Source organism: Candoia aspera, chromosome 4 (genome assembly GCF_035149785.1).
Source record: "Candoia aspera isolate rCanAsp1 chromosome 4, rCanAsp1.hap2, whole genome shotgun sequence".
Classification (NCBI taxonomy): domain Eukaryota; kingdom Metazoa; phylum Chordata; class Lepidosauria; order Squamata; family Boidae; genus Candoia; species Candoia aspera.
The window spans coordinates 86,136,625-86,150,626 of NC_086156.1; the positions used below are offsets into that span (position 1 = coordinate 86,136,625).

The 14,002-nt window shown below is 41.5% G+C and overlaps 1 protein-coding gene across 3 annotated transcripts in view; it reads left to right on the forward strand.

The window, feature by feature from the left end:
* The window catches only part of CPT1C (carnitine palmitoyltransferase 1C), a 37,830-nt gene that overhangs the window by 8,271 nt on the left and 15,557 nt on the right, over positions 1-14,002 (forward strand). For all 3 annotated transcript variants that reach the window (XM_063300907.1, XM_063300906.1, XM_063300908.1), the window contains exons 2-6: positions 3,784-3,948; positions 7,105-7,244; positions 8,932-9,103; positions 11,177-11,278; positions 13,759-13,896. In XM_063300907.1, coding sequence (XP_063156977.1) covers positions 3,808-3,948; positions 7,105-7,244; positions 8,932-9,103; positions 11,177-11,278; positions 13,759-13,896 — 693 coding nt within the window. In that variant the 5' untranslated portion in view covers positions 3,784-3,807. The remainder of the gene's footprint in view (positions 1-3,783; positions 3,949-7,104; positions 7,245-8,931; positions 9,104-11,176; positions 11,279-13,758; positions 13,897-14,002) is intronic.

The following is a 14,002-nucleotide window of genomic DNA, read 5'->3' on the forward strand; positions in this document are numbered from 1 at the left end:
GGGGTTATTTTATAATTCTCATGACTTGCATAATCTGTGTTGCAATCCAACAGATGAGGAGGATTGCAAATCTTGGGAAGGTTGAATTCTTCTGTCTCCAAATTAGTGTGCTCAGCTGGTACTATTATCTATCAAGCTTATATGCCATTCTTAACTTTTATTGAGGTTCTGATAATTTCTTCTCACCACATTATCACTGGGTTCATACAGTCTACTAGACTAGAATAAAGTGGGATTGAGTGCTTTGTGGTTCAGTGTTTTATGGGAACCTGAGCATTGTCTTAAGCTGGATAAATCACATATTGCATTATAATATCAGTTGTTTGGGCATAGGGTTGTGAACACTATACAGTCTTGTGTTTTATTAAGTCAGGTTTAGAGTGTAGTGTGTTATGTGAATGTAGCAATAGTATCATAGCAAGAAACTTATTCAGCCCACAGACCAGAGAAACTTTTTACTTAATAGGGTCTTGAAGTAGAAAGCTTCAGGAAAGATTGGATGCCAACCCAGAGCTCAGGACAGAGTAAAGTAGAAAAAGAATGGGAAGGAGCTGGAAACCAAGGCTGCCGATGCTCAGTTAAATGTACTAAATATGGAATCATCAACCTCTATTGCTTTTTCTACATGCAATTTTAGTTCCCTCTTACTACTGTTACATTAGCTTTGAAGTGAAAGTCCTTTCAACTTGGTTGAAATGATTTGCTTTATTCACTGTAGGAATTTTTGCTAGCTTGCCATTTTATTCAAGCATTAGAGAATCTTATACATTTATCTTACATATAGGGCTACCATACTTGTGCTCTAAGAAATCTGGACAATCACTAGACAGTAACAAAGAATGAGAGTTTTCTGTATTTTTTTGATGGCATGTAGTGGGTTTATAGAGAAATCCAAATCTGGACCACATAAATGATGAAGCAAAGAATTAAACTACTCCAAAAATAGCACTCTAAGCAGAAATAGCTGCTTGCACCATGTTAAAGGTAACAGATATTGTAGTTTAGCTCAAAGCTGTGTTGAAATCTCAGTGCAGATCCCTTGATCATCAAATACTTTCCAACATTAAGAAGTCCTTGATTTAAATCTCAGTCCTTCATTAATGTGTTAGGTAGCTTTAGGCAACCTACGATTTCTCAGCCCTCCTTTACTTATCTCATCTGCAATATAGAAATAATTCTGGCCTATCAGACAGAGTTGTTGATTGTATTAATTATCTAGGAGATCTGAAAGCAGCCACAGAAGCTAGTAATGAAAATGCTGCAGTTCTCTGAATTGCCAGGGGTGCACAGTGGTAGTAGGGGTATGGATATCAATTAAGTGGGAAGCGTTTAGAGGATTTGCCTCGTATTTCTGTACTTGAGGCAAGGCACTGTGACAGATGAAATCCCTCCAGTGCATCCCAGTAGCTTTCACTCAGAGTCCAAGAATCTTGATGGTTCCTTTTGATGTCACCTCAGGAGTGTAACCAAACAAAATGGTGGTAACAATGGAGAAAGGGGGTGGCAAACAGGGAAATGTTTAACTTTAAATGTTAACATTTAACTTTAAACAAAACAATAAACAAAAGTTAAATCTAAATTAATATTTTGCCTATTATAGTAGCAAAACATCTGATAAAAAAACTGAGCATTATGCTTGTGTTGTGCATGATAACTTTTCCTTCCAACCACTGTCCCTTAAATCAATAACACTGTTGTTACAGTAATCAGTTCTCATCCTAGTCTACATCCAGAGCTATGACATGTGGCACACTGGGTGGTTTGAATAACGGCAGGAGTTGAACAGGGCTCCAAGATGCTGACCAGCATTCCATAGTATTTGCCTGATACATTGAATGAAATGTCCTGTCATTTCCAATCTGCAGCCTATCCAAAGGGTATGCTGTCTGGAAAATATAGCAGCTGTAATCCCAGTTATGTAGTGGGCACGAGATTACGAACAGTTGCTTGGGAGTTTCCCCTAAATATTCATTTGCCATCAATTGTGTCACTAAAGTATCCTTATCTGATCCTTTTCATCCCTTCATTCATACTTTCCAGGCATTATATTGTGACCTCATATTGGCATAGCGCTGACTTCATGGGTACTCTACCAGTTGTATTATGTAAACAAAGTGGCACTCCTCTCAGGGGATAGGGAAACAGACTGCTTACAGCTGGCGAAGTAAGCTGGGTGACACCTATCCATATGACTTCAGCTTAGCTCCAGAGCGTTTCTGATAATAGTACTAATAATAGGTTTGAGAACTAAAGTTCCTAGATTCTCTTTGTAGAAGATAATGAGATTGAATGGCAGCTGGTAACCAGGATTTTACATTTTATTTATTGACACCATTTCTGTACTGTCCAGTAGCAGAACTGAGCTTAGTTAGAACTTAGTAGTGTTTTTCCATTAACAAAGGAGAGAATTACTGAAGCTGCAAGCAAGGAGCAGGTTAAAACTATTCAAACTCATTGTATCCTTGAATTACTATGCCAGGTGTTTTTACCCCTCTTTTTTCCAGATTGCTTGCTATTCCCTTTAATTGTTTGGGAACGGGAGAATGTTGCCATAGCAGCCAAACTTGCATCTGGCATGATGTAGGTGAGAAATAGTGTGCAGAAGGCCCAAGGCCCTCCTTTAGAATTTTTACTCTTTCAATGAAAGTCAGCATCTGTTGGAGAAATCCAGATGTTTAGGGATTACTTGTTTGATGCTACAAGCAGCAGATCCATTTTGTATGTAGAGAACTTTTTCCCAACAACATTTGAGATAGTAGAGTTTAATATTTCTTTATTTTTCATCTTTAAATACTTTCAGATGCTGCTGCTTTAAGGAGGTACTGACAGGTGTAATGAGCCCATACCCACTCCAAAGGACCTTTTTGAATGGCAGCACATCCCTCTTATACACCCACCACAATGGTTGTGGATGCCTTATTATATCATTGGTTGCACACTGACATCACCCTCTTTTCAGTCTGCACACTTTCTGTTTTCTGTTGATCATTCATGCTGGGGTCAAGTCCTTAAACAGCTACATGATTAAGGAAGCAAGATGCACATGGAATTTCATTAATTGGGTTTAATGCCAGCGGGAAATGGGGGTGAGGTTAGGACACAGAAACTTGGGAACTGAGTAAGCAAAACTCCTGCCTTCATTTATTAGTGAATTTGTTATTGGGGGAAGGGGGTCTTTGTGAGTGGCTTGAGCTTTTTTCTTACATATTGTTTAACTGAAGGGCTAATGGCTCTTTTATCAGATAAAATTGAAACAACCATCTGCTTTTCCTTTATCCTGTCTTTTCCCAGCCTTTAAATGTTCTCTTTCAGTGGGTTTTTCTTCTCATTTGTCCATTATAATGTATTTCTAATCTGTCCAATATCAGTAGTTTTAACTGGTGGTTTTATTGCTGTTTGGAAGATACTGCATGTTTTCTTTGTATTGCATTATTCTTATTCTTATTGTTATAAGCTGATGGTGAAAGCTGGGTTATAAATCTGCACACTAATATACCTTTGGAAACAAATTTGGAGGAGTACTAGGTGTGGATTTATATCAGCTTTGTCCACAGTTACCTGATTTGGGCCGCAAACCCCTTTTTGACCACTAGATGTCAATGAAAAGATACAGTAAATTATCTTTGCCGCCATCTAGGGGTTGCCTAGATTTTTGTACATCTGGTAACCTAACAGTGATTGAGCAATTCTAGATGTTGCATTTTCATCACATCTGGAAGTTATCAGTTTGGTGAGGGCTAGTTATATCATCTGTTTTTCTCTCTGTTTCTCTTCTCTGCTTAGCCAACAAGTTAGTATCCTTCCACGATGGCAGAAGCTCACCAGGCTGTGGCATTTCAATTCACTGTCTCTCCAGAGGGTATCGACCTTCAACTGAGCCATGCAGCTATCAAGGAGATTTACCTTTCAGGCCTGCGTTCCTGGAAGAAGAAATTCAACCAGCTACGGGTAATGAAGGGTGGTCATAATCTATTAAAAACACAACATCAAATACTACTTGAAAGACTGGCTGTGAAATCTTAATTGGGAACTCTCAGAAGGGGGAAGAGTTCTGTGTATTAAGGGTATGTAGTCAAAATGAAAGTTGGGTCTCGTGGATTCTTGCTGACACCAAATCTGGCTAAGTTGTCTTCTCTAATATTTTAGTAGTTAGTTTTTGGAGTTCAGTCAAGAGTATAGCAGAAGACAGAGAATGAGTTCTTACAGTGTGAAAAGGAGATCTCACTGTCAGTTTTTAAATAACTAAAGATCTGAAACTGCTTGGTTCTTTATTAGGGAATCTGTGAATTCTACACAAGCTGCTATACTCTGCAGTTAATAATATTGGCCTTACGTAGAAGTTTGAGAAAAATTGATTCAAATGTGGTAGCGAAGAGAAACAGCTGCCAAATGTCATGCGGAAGTGCAGCCACTTGGTGGGGTGGATGGAGGTTGTTAGAGAGGATGGGAGTGTTGTCTGATAGAATGGAGCTCCATGGTTGGGATCATGGGTTAGGGGCTTGGGGAGTGAATAGGGGGCTGGCAGAAGGGATGAAGATCAAGATAGTGATGGATAAAGGGAAACTTGGTAGGAGGCAGGGGCAACCCACTGGGCAAAGGGGATTGGGTACTAGAGACCAGTTCCCATTTCTGGTGCCCTGCTTTCAGGCTGAGAGCAAAGTTACGGGATCTGTAAAGGCCCTGGTCTCTGTTATTGCTGAATGCCAGGTCTATCTATAATAAATCTTCCCTTATTCCTATGTGGAGAAATCCAAGATCCGGTGCATCTGATGGTGTGCCGATTATTGCCGGAGCCTTGTACTGTCAATGACCTACAGCAAGCTAATGACAAAGCTGTGGCAGTGGCTACATCTTGGCAGAGCAAAGTTTGATCTGGACACAAAATAAATAAAAGCATAGAAGAGAGGGCAGACTTGGTTTGAGTTTCTGAAACCTGGATGGGGAATCTCCTCTTAGAGATATGCACATCTGGGTTTCTGGTTTGGTATCACCTTGATGCTCAGGGCAGGGGAAGTGGGGTGGCAGTTGTCACCTGGGAGATGGTAATAGTATTTAGAACCATTGTTCTGCAGATAACAGTGTGAAACATTATGTGTGAAGTTAGGGGTCTAGGAACAAATTGGGATTGCTCTTGCTGTATACCCTGCTACACCGTGGATTTCTGCTGGACCTGCTCAACCTCAGTGTTGGGTTGACAGTGGAGTTCCCTAGGCTTATGGATGCTGGGAGATTTCAGTTCACCTTCTTTGAGGGAAGGGTCAGAGGTGGCCTGGAAGTTCATAGTCACCATGACAACCATGGAGTTGGGCAAGATCATTTGTCAGCATGGGGCCAAATATTTTGACCCAGGTAGAACAGATGATGTTGCTGAGGTGTTGTCCTGGTGCCTGGAGCTATTAGGGTCTGGATGGAGAAAAGCAGGCTTAGACCCAATCTTAGCAAGACAGAGTAGCTGTGGGTGTGGAAGCTGATTCCAGGGCAATACTGTCTAGTTCAGGAAGGGGGCATGTTTCATGACATGGAATTGGCTTATAACTTGTGGTCTTCCTGGGCTCATGTCTCTTGTTTGATGAGCAGGTAGCAGCTATACCTAAGAGAACTTTTGCACAGTTCCATCTTGTGTGCCTTTTTGTCCCTCCTGAATCAGGAGGCTCTCTTCATAGTGACTCATGCCTGAGTCACCTTTCACTTGAACTATTGCAATATACTCCACATGGCCCTGCCTTTGAAGAACATTCAGAAGCTACAATTGGTCCAGAATGCAGTGGCCCAAGTAGTTATGGGCACCTCTCAATTTGCCCATTTAACACTGTTACTTCAAGAGTTGCACTGATTGCCAGTTGGCTTCTGAGTGCAATTGAAGGGGCTGATGATCACCTCTAAAGTATTTCATGGCTCAGGACCTGGGTATATGTGGGACTGACTATTCCCAATTCTACTTGCCTATCCAGTAAGATCTGGTACTCTCTTCTGGCCTCTTTAGTCTCTTCGCTCAGGGATTCTCCTCGCAGGGGTCATGGAAGTGAGCCTTTTCCATGGCTGTCCCCATTCTGTGGAACAACATTCTCCCGGAAATCTAAATGGCTCCTACCTTATTGGTTTTTAAAAAGGGCATCAAACCTGGCTATTTCATCAGGCCTTTGGATTTGGGTTGTTTTAATGTTGTTCTCTCTGCTATTGGATTTTGTCTTTTGGTGATTACTATGTGATGCTCCTGGTGTTTATTGATATATGTCAATATGCATTGACTGAATGACCATTTTTGCACTTTCCTGTTTCCTGGCTCAAGGAAATACTGCAGGATGCATCATTCTTGGCCTTCCAACGCCAGCAGGATGAAGATGGTTGTATGGCCAGATTCAAGATGCTTTGGAGAATTGGGGGAGTGGGAATAGTGCATGTGGAAGTACCTCAGTTTCACAGAGATTTGTATTTCTAAATACCAAAGACCATTAATAATGTTGTCCCTAGCATTTGTCCCATTTGGTTGCAGGTATACTGCATTTGCTTCAGTTCACATAGCAAAGCTATCAGTCCATGATGTGACAAGGAGTTTTATTTTTCAACTGGCTTGTTGCAGAGCCTGATGCTGATTAGGGCTGAGAGGAAGTGATGGTCCCAAGGTCACCCAGCTGGCTTTCCTTGCCTAAGGGAGAACTAGAACTTGGGTTTCCTGCTCCTAGTGCAGCACCATAACTATTACACCATACTGGCTCTCAACAAAGACCATTAATATTCAAGTAAAAATCCTTATCCTTGAAGAAAAAAATGTAAGTGCCAGTAGATTGGTTTTTAATGCTGAAATTATTATATATTGAAATATATTGAAATAACGTATCATAGTTAATCTACAGAAGTCCTTGCCGCTTCTGCAAAAGATAAGCACAATTTCATTTAGAAGGAAAGGAAGTCAGAGGATAATTTAACTGACATAGGCAGAAGTTCAATGAATCATATTTCAAGAAATGTGAATCATATTTCCAAGAAAAGGATTTTATTCTTTCAGAAACAGGTTACAGTTCCAACTCAGCAGAAAATTAAAAACTCTCAAGTTCTTTGTTTTCCCACCTCTCACCTCCATTCCTTTATGTTGCTTCCAAACAGAATGGTTTTGTGACAGGTGTGTATCCTGCCAGCCCCTCCAGTTGGTTTTTCATGGTTACAGCCATCCTAGTAACCCAGTTCTCTCGTCTTGACCCCTCCATGGGCATGATTGAAAAAATAAAGGAACATCTGCCAGTCAGGTAATTATTGGGGGGAAAAGGGGACATGTCTTCAAGATGAACTAGTAGCTGTTAATTTTGTCAGGATGGATGGAAGAGACTAAGACTTGGTCAGACCTAATGGCTGAGTTCAGATAACATACTTAACCCAGCCTGCCATTAATCCAGTCACGACTCCTTAACTTTGGGTCTAACAGCACACAGTTACAGTAACTGGGTAAAGGATTACCACTGTGGGGAATACAGAATCCCCACATGTTTCCTGCACTCCTGCCTGCATTAATCCTTACATCAGGATAATACTGTGTTTCATTACTCCAGTGGTCTCCTCCCTATTGGCAAGGCAGACAATATTGGGTATGGCTTCAATACACCAGTCATTCAGCATTTGTGAGTTTTGCAATGACACACCTTGCAGTTTCAGCTGTTCTAAACCTCTGTCTTATTTTCTCGGAGGACAGACTAAGTAATGTTTGGCCACTACCCTCCAGCTGCCTAGTTTTTTGGTTTTGCATAAAACTACTGCCCAAGAGGGGTTATTTGACCAACCATTGCCCTGGTATAGTTTTGGTTTAAAATTGTCTTTCTTGTGGCCAGTACTGACTGGGTTAGAAGGTTCATACAACATAGTGGAGACTTGACTCAGCTTAAAGTCACATATGTAAGATGGGCAGCTATATAAATTTATCAAATAAATAAAACTCAGGCAATGGAAAATATAGCTAAACCAATAGGATCGAATTGGCATTTATATATGAATTATGTGGGAAACGTACATACAAATTATTCTCTCAGATCTTCAAATTTGCAGACAATGCCTTTTATCCATCTTACTCCTTTGCTTGTCAGTTCCAAAAGTGGCTTATTTTAGCCCTTTTGCACCCCACAAAAAGAATTCTTCCAAGATTGGTCACCGTTAGAAACAGACTGCTGGCTATGGAGGACATGGTCCACTTAATTTCCTGCTCCAAAGTGAAGTCTGCTAGATTTAGATGGAAAATGGAATGAAATACTGTAATTGTTTAGATCTTAGTATTGGTTTGGGCCATTAAATAAACTTGAAAAACATAAACCCTCAAAAGTGGAAAGTCCCAAATTTGACCACTTACCTATCGGGGCCCTACCTGTTCGTCCCGTTCTCTTCACTGTGGCCCTTGGCGTCTCAAAAAAGCAAGCAAAACAAAAAAGTGGCTTCCAGCCTACCAAAATGTACCTCCTGGCACAGGAAGCTCTTGTACGGAACCAGACCAATAGCTTAGTGTTTTCTACCCAGTGACGTGCTTGCTTATTGAATTAACACATTTTCAGTGATTGTACACTGAACCATAAACTAACCAAACAGCTGGATTATTGCAACTTATTAAAGTTACAAAAAAGTTAAAACTAACAAGCACAGTATGTTGTGCAAATGCAGCCCCTAGATCTTTAACTGCCTTGGTTAAATGTATTGTGTGAACACAGCCACTGACTCTTTGCCATTTTCCATAGTTTGGGCAGAGGTATTTCAGAACCCTGAAGGGAAATGGCTAAATCTGGGATATTTTGGATGCAACAAATGTGAGCTAAGCATCAGATCATTCATTTCCCCCCCCACAAATCCTTAAGAGATCTTAAGTTAACCTGTATTTGTAGACTACAAGTTATTATTCTTGAAAGATGGCTCCACTTGACTTTGTGTCTTTCTCCCATCCCCCCTGTTTTTCTCCAGCAATTATCTGTCAGATCAGGGCCTGAACGTCCTCAGTGTCCTGGCCTTTTCCACAGGACTGTGGCTGGCCCTCATTATGACCATGCGTAGCATTCTTAAGCTCCTGCTATGCTACCATGGATGGATGTATGAGGAGCATGGTCGGATGTCCATCACCACGAAGGTCTGGTTGGTATGTATTTACAGGATAGGTGTACTCTTAGAATGCAAGCTGGACAGAGGGCCAACTGTTGCTGGAATCAGAGGGTGGCACCCAGGATTAAGTTGCCCTGGGTTTTTGCCACGATGACCCTGGGTGGAGCTGAAGCAAGTTTATAGCACAGGGCACCTTTCTCCCTGGTGTTTTTCCACCAAAAAATCTGGGAGTTGCGATCTTCAACACATCTGCTGGGCACCACATGGGGCAAGGCTGCCAGAGGAGGAACTACAAATGTTGAAATGTATTTATTGCAGTTATGTCCTACCTTTCCTCTTGGAACACAGGTTACCATTTTAATTCATTTAATTAAACAGTTATCAGGGCAAACATTCCAGATTGGCTTAGAAAAGTAAGGCACATACTGTAATATGAAAATCTCCTTTAAGCTGAGCTTGACTCCAGGTGACTTTGTGGATACATTCATGCAGTTTTATTTTCAAACTTACACAGTGCTTTGCCACTGGTTTCTTCTGGGATGTCTTTCAGCTTCCCAGTCTAACTTGCAGCCCGGCTATTCCCTGGAGGTTTCTTATCCAAGTACTAAGCAAGCATCTCTGCTTAGCTTTTGAGCTCAGACAAGTTTGGTCAGATACTGCCACCAAAAGCCTGAATAAGAGAAACATTGCAATCAACAAAAACTGAAAACACTGCTCCAGAATATCAGGGGAATGCTTCTCCAATTTTATTTTCATAAATAGGATAGGATTGGGAGAGAGAGAAGGAGGGACTCAAAGCACCTAATGTGTAGGTTCTCCCTAACTTTCTGGGTCTCCTAACTTTCTAATCAGTGTACAACTTACCTACAGAGAGGTAAGCCTGTGACCTACATATAATAGCTGTGCTCAAGATCAAAGAACATATTATTTAATGTACTGTTGAACAGGGTTAGCTAAAAAGTTAATGGTGGTTTATGGTGAAAAATACCATGGAGCAGCCTTTCCCAATCAGATGCCTTCCAGATATGCTGTAGTATCAGTCTCATAGTTCTCACGGTCTTGCTGTATGGGATGATGGGATTTCCATTCAGCACATCTAGGAGGCACAGATTTGGAGAAGGCTGCTGGAGAAAAATGAGATGTACTCTGGGACATATCAGCTGGGAAGGAGCCAAGTGGTGGAGCTCAGATACATATTAACAAGGAGCATCAGGTGTGTCTCTAATTCCCACAAAGGCAGTTAGAAGAAGGAGTAATTATGCCTAAGCAGATCAGATTATGCTTTGGAGAAGCTACCTGTGGAAACATAAATATCTTTGGGGCCTAGTTCTCACATGACTGAATGCTTCTGCAGCAAAGCAAAAACCAACTTCCAGACATGTTGAAAACTATGTCAGGAAAGAAGTTGGGTTATAATGTTGGTTCCATGCAGGTTCCATACAGGGTGCAATGGCCTTGTCACACTAGGTTGGCATCTTTCTAACTCAGCATGTGTTTCCTGGGGACTGCAGGCCTACCGTGTGGGTCCAGAAAAACGTGCAGCTTCTTTAAGAAGGTAAAGTGAGGCGGGTGCACCCACATTCCCTCTAAGGAACCTTTTCCACTTTGGGTCCAAAAAGCTACACATCCCTAGTTATAAATTTTAGTCTAAACTTCTGTACTGTCAGCTATGAGCCTCAGTGGCTGCAGTCTGCAGGTATCCAGCCTCAGGACAAACTTAGTCATTTGTATCCTAATACAAAAGGCAAGGTGGCTTCCCTCTTCCCTATTCTTCATATAGAAAATGGTTGGACTGGCAGCTGAATCTTGCTTCAACATGATTTATTGGACAGGGTCCTCCATGACTCCTAAGAACAACAGAGAAAGAGGATGTAGGACAGGCTACCAAGCACAGACAACCCTGTGCTTCAGTAGTATTTCTCAGTGTCTGTTACCTGAGGCAAGTATTTCACTCTGTCTAATAGCAGGACTGGCCGTGGCCTACTCCAATGCAGGCAGGCTACTTTACTGTGAATTAGGCCAAAGAAAAACACTGGAGAGAACAAATGAACATCGTTCAGTTGAAATGCTTGTATAGCTCACCTTTCCCTTCATTCCCTCACCCCCGTAGGCTTTGGTGAAAATCTTCTCTGGTCGTAAACCCATGTTGTACAGCTACCAGGCCTCACTGCCTCGCTTGCCTGTTCCAGCCATTCAGGATACAATGTGGAAGGTGAGTCTACAGCTTTTATCCCTGTGCTTCTTACTGGCAAGTGGGCATTCAAAGATTCTAATAGTTCTTGGACACTTGAGTTTGAAAGTAAACGAGTTGAAACAGGCAGGATAGAGGCCTCTGCATTGGTGCCCAATCCCTATCCCTTTGTATTCCATACATGGCTTGGATTGCAGTGCTGATTTTTAACATCATCCTGCAGGGGCTGCTGCTTTGAAAGTCTGCTACCTGATAGAAACACTTATAGTGCAAACTAGCCCGTAATGAAGGCTGCGCTAAAATTTTGTCCCTGCAGTGCTAGGTTTTCATGTGCAAGGGTCAGGGCCACAAATGGAGATGTCTCTTCAAAGCAAATGCCAGGTACAGAAGACAGATCTTCCTTTGAACTAGAGCAGGGGAAGAAAAAGATCACACTCTCTCCCCATCCCCAGCGACTGATCCTAATAATTACCAATACCTTCCTTCCCTCTTGCTTGGTCCTAGCCTTTGTCATATCTACTTGGCTCTAAGAGTTATTCTTTCTTGGGATACCATTCCTTTTGCATCTCTCCAGAAGAACAAGAAACTGTTGCACACACTGCATCAAGACATGAGCAAAGAATCTTCCACATTGACTGATTCCACCTCCCCACACTGGTCATTGGATTTTTTTTGGAAAGGGAGGAATATAAAAAGCTTTGTGTCACAGTAGGGATCTCATTGCTTTAGCATGCCTGACATTTCTTCTACTACTTTTTGGCCCTGACATTTGGCATACCCTCTTATTCTTTTGTCTGGAATCATTTCAGATGGTGTGCATTGCCTAGCTCTGATTATGAGTTCCTGATGTGGGATACTTTCCTGATTATTGGAAAGAAGCAAGCTCTGAGTAGTGACAAATGCAGAGGGGCAAAAATGGGCCAACTGAGGATCAGGTTATTCCATTGCTTGTTTGCAGTGGGAGTGATCCACTTACATTCACTAAGATAACACATTTGAGTTATTCGTTCTGGTGGAAGTTAATTGAACAGAATTTATGCACAGCTGCAACCATGAACCTTCTCTATAGATAGATTTTATGAATTAACAGAAGTTTTATTACAGAATTCTTTCTACAAGATGAGGTAATTTATAAATCTAACATTGTCTATTGCATCTGGCTGTAGTCTTCCACTGTCTTAGGAAGAGAAAGTATTCTCCATTATCTTTTGTCACAGAAGGGCCAAACATGTCATAAACATGAGAAAAAGAGATTAGTATCTGAAGCCCTAAAGTTTGCAAGAAGATTTAAAAAATCTTTTTAAAAAATACCAGCTAAGTACAATAATGGAGCCAGTTTGGTGTAGTGGTTAAGGTAAAGGGCTAGAAACCAGGAGACCGTGAGTTCTAGTCCCTCTTTAGGCACAAAGCCAGCTGGGTGACCTTGGGCCAGTCACTCTCAGCCTGAGGAAGGAGGCAATGGCAAACCACTTCTGAAAAACCTGACCAAGAAAACTGCAGGGACTTGTCCAGGAAGTCTCCGAGAATCGGACATGATTGAATGGATTAAAAAAAACAGTATAATAACTTCAAAAACAGCTTAAGAAGGAATGAGCATATTCAGAAAACCATTTGTGGGGTAGAAATGGGGAAAGGGAAGAAAGATTGAAGAAGTGGGTGGAGAACACAAGGAGTGGAATGGAATGGAATATCCTTGGGAAAGACAAAGCTGGGATCTTTAAAAGAAAAATTGTATTTTGGATATTTTGTTGTGTACTCTAACTATAGTAATTAAACCAGACAGTCAGTTTTATAAGCAGGGGATCTTGGGGCTATTGTCAGATACATGTAATAGCAGGGTGACTTCAGCTGCTGGTTTGCTGGGAAGATTGCCTGAATGGTTCATATTTTGGGGTGACAGATTGCTCATGGATAACTTTTCCCAACTGAGCCTCTCTGAATTTTTGGGACTCAAGACCATAGCATCTCCAAGATGTGATGGCCCAGCATCACAGCTGTTTTTTTGTGCTGCTGCTTTTAATTTTCTCCATGCTTAACTTTTATTCTTCTCCAGTGTGGAAAATCCTTATAGACGTGAAAATGCTCATCTGTAGTGATTCATCCTTTCACAGTAGGAAACAGATGGTTTTACTTGTTTTGTTATCTTAGAAACTGCTTGTTTTCCATCTCTATGGGCTGGACATGCCTTATATTAGAGCTACATACCTGGGCTATAAAAATCCAGACAATCCCTAGATAGCAGCAGAGAGATAGAGAAAACTAGTGATTGTCTGAACTGATAACCCTACCTACAACTTCCTGAGGCTCATGCACTTCTTTTTCATGCATCCACAAAGACACACACTTCCACCTCTACAAGGCCTCTGGTTCCAAGTGCTCTTGTAGGAAACTGAGTGGGGACAAATGTCATCTCTTGAGTTTGGGATGAGGAGGTCTTTTGGGTAAAAGAATGAACTCTGCTCTTGCCAAGATCTAATTCCACATTTTTCTTTCTCCCTAAGTATCTGGAATCCATACGGCCTCTGGTGACTGATGCAGAATTCTATCGAATGACAGGTCTTGTCCGTGACTTTGAACGGACCCTTGGACCGCATTTGCAGTGGTACCTTACACTGAAGTCTTGGTGGGCAACCAACTATGTGAGTGGTCCCTTTAAAGGGAAGGGGCTCTTTGGGAAGAACAGGGTTGTACACTGAGAATATGGATGGAGGGCTGTCTTTTGAATTTCTCCTTTTTTCACCCTCC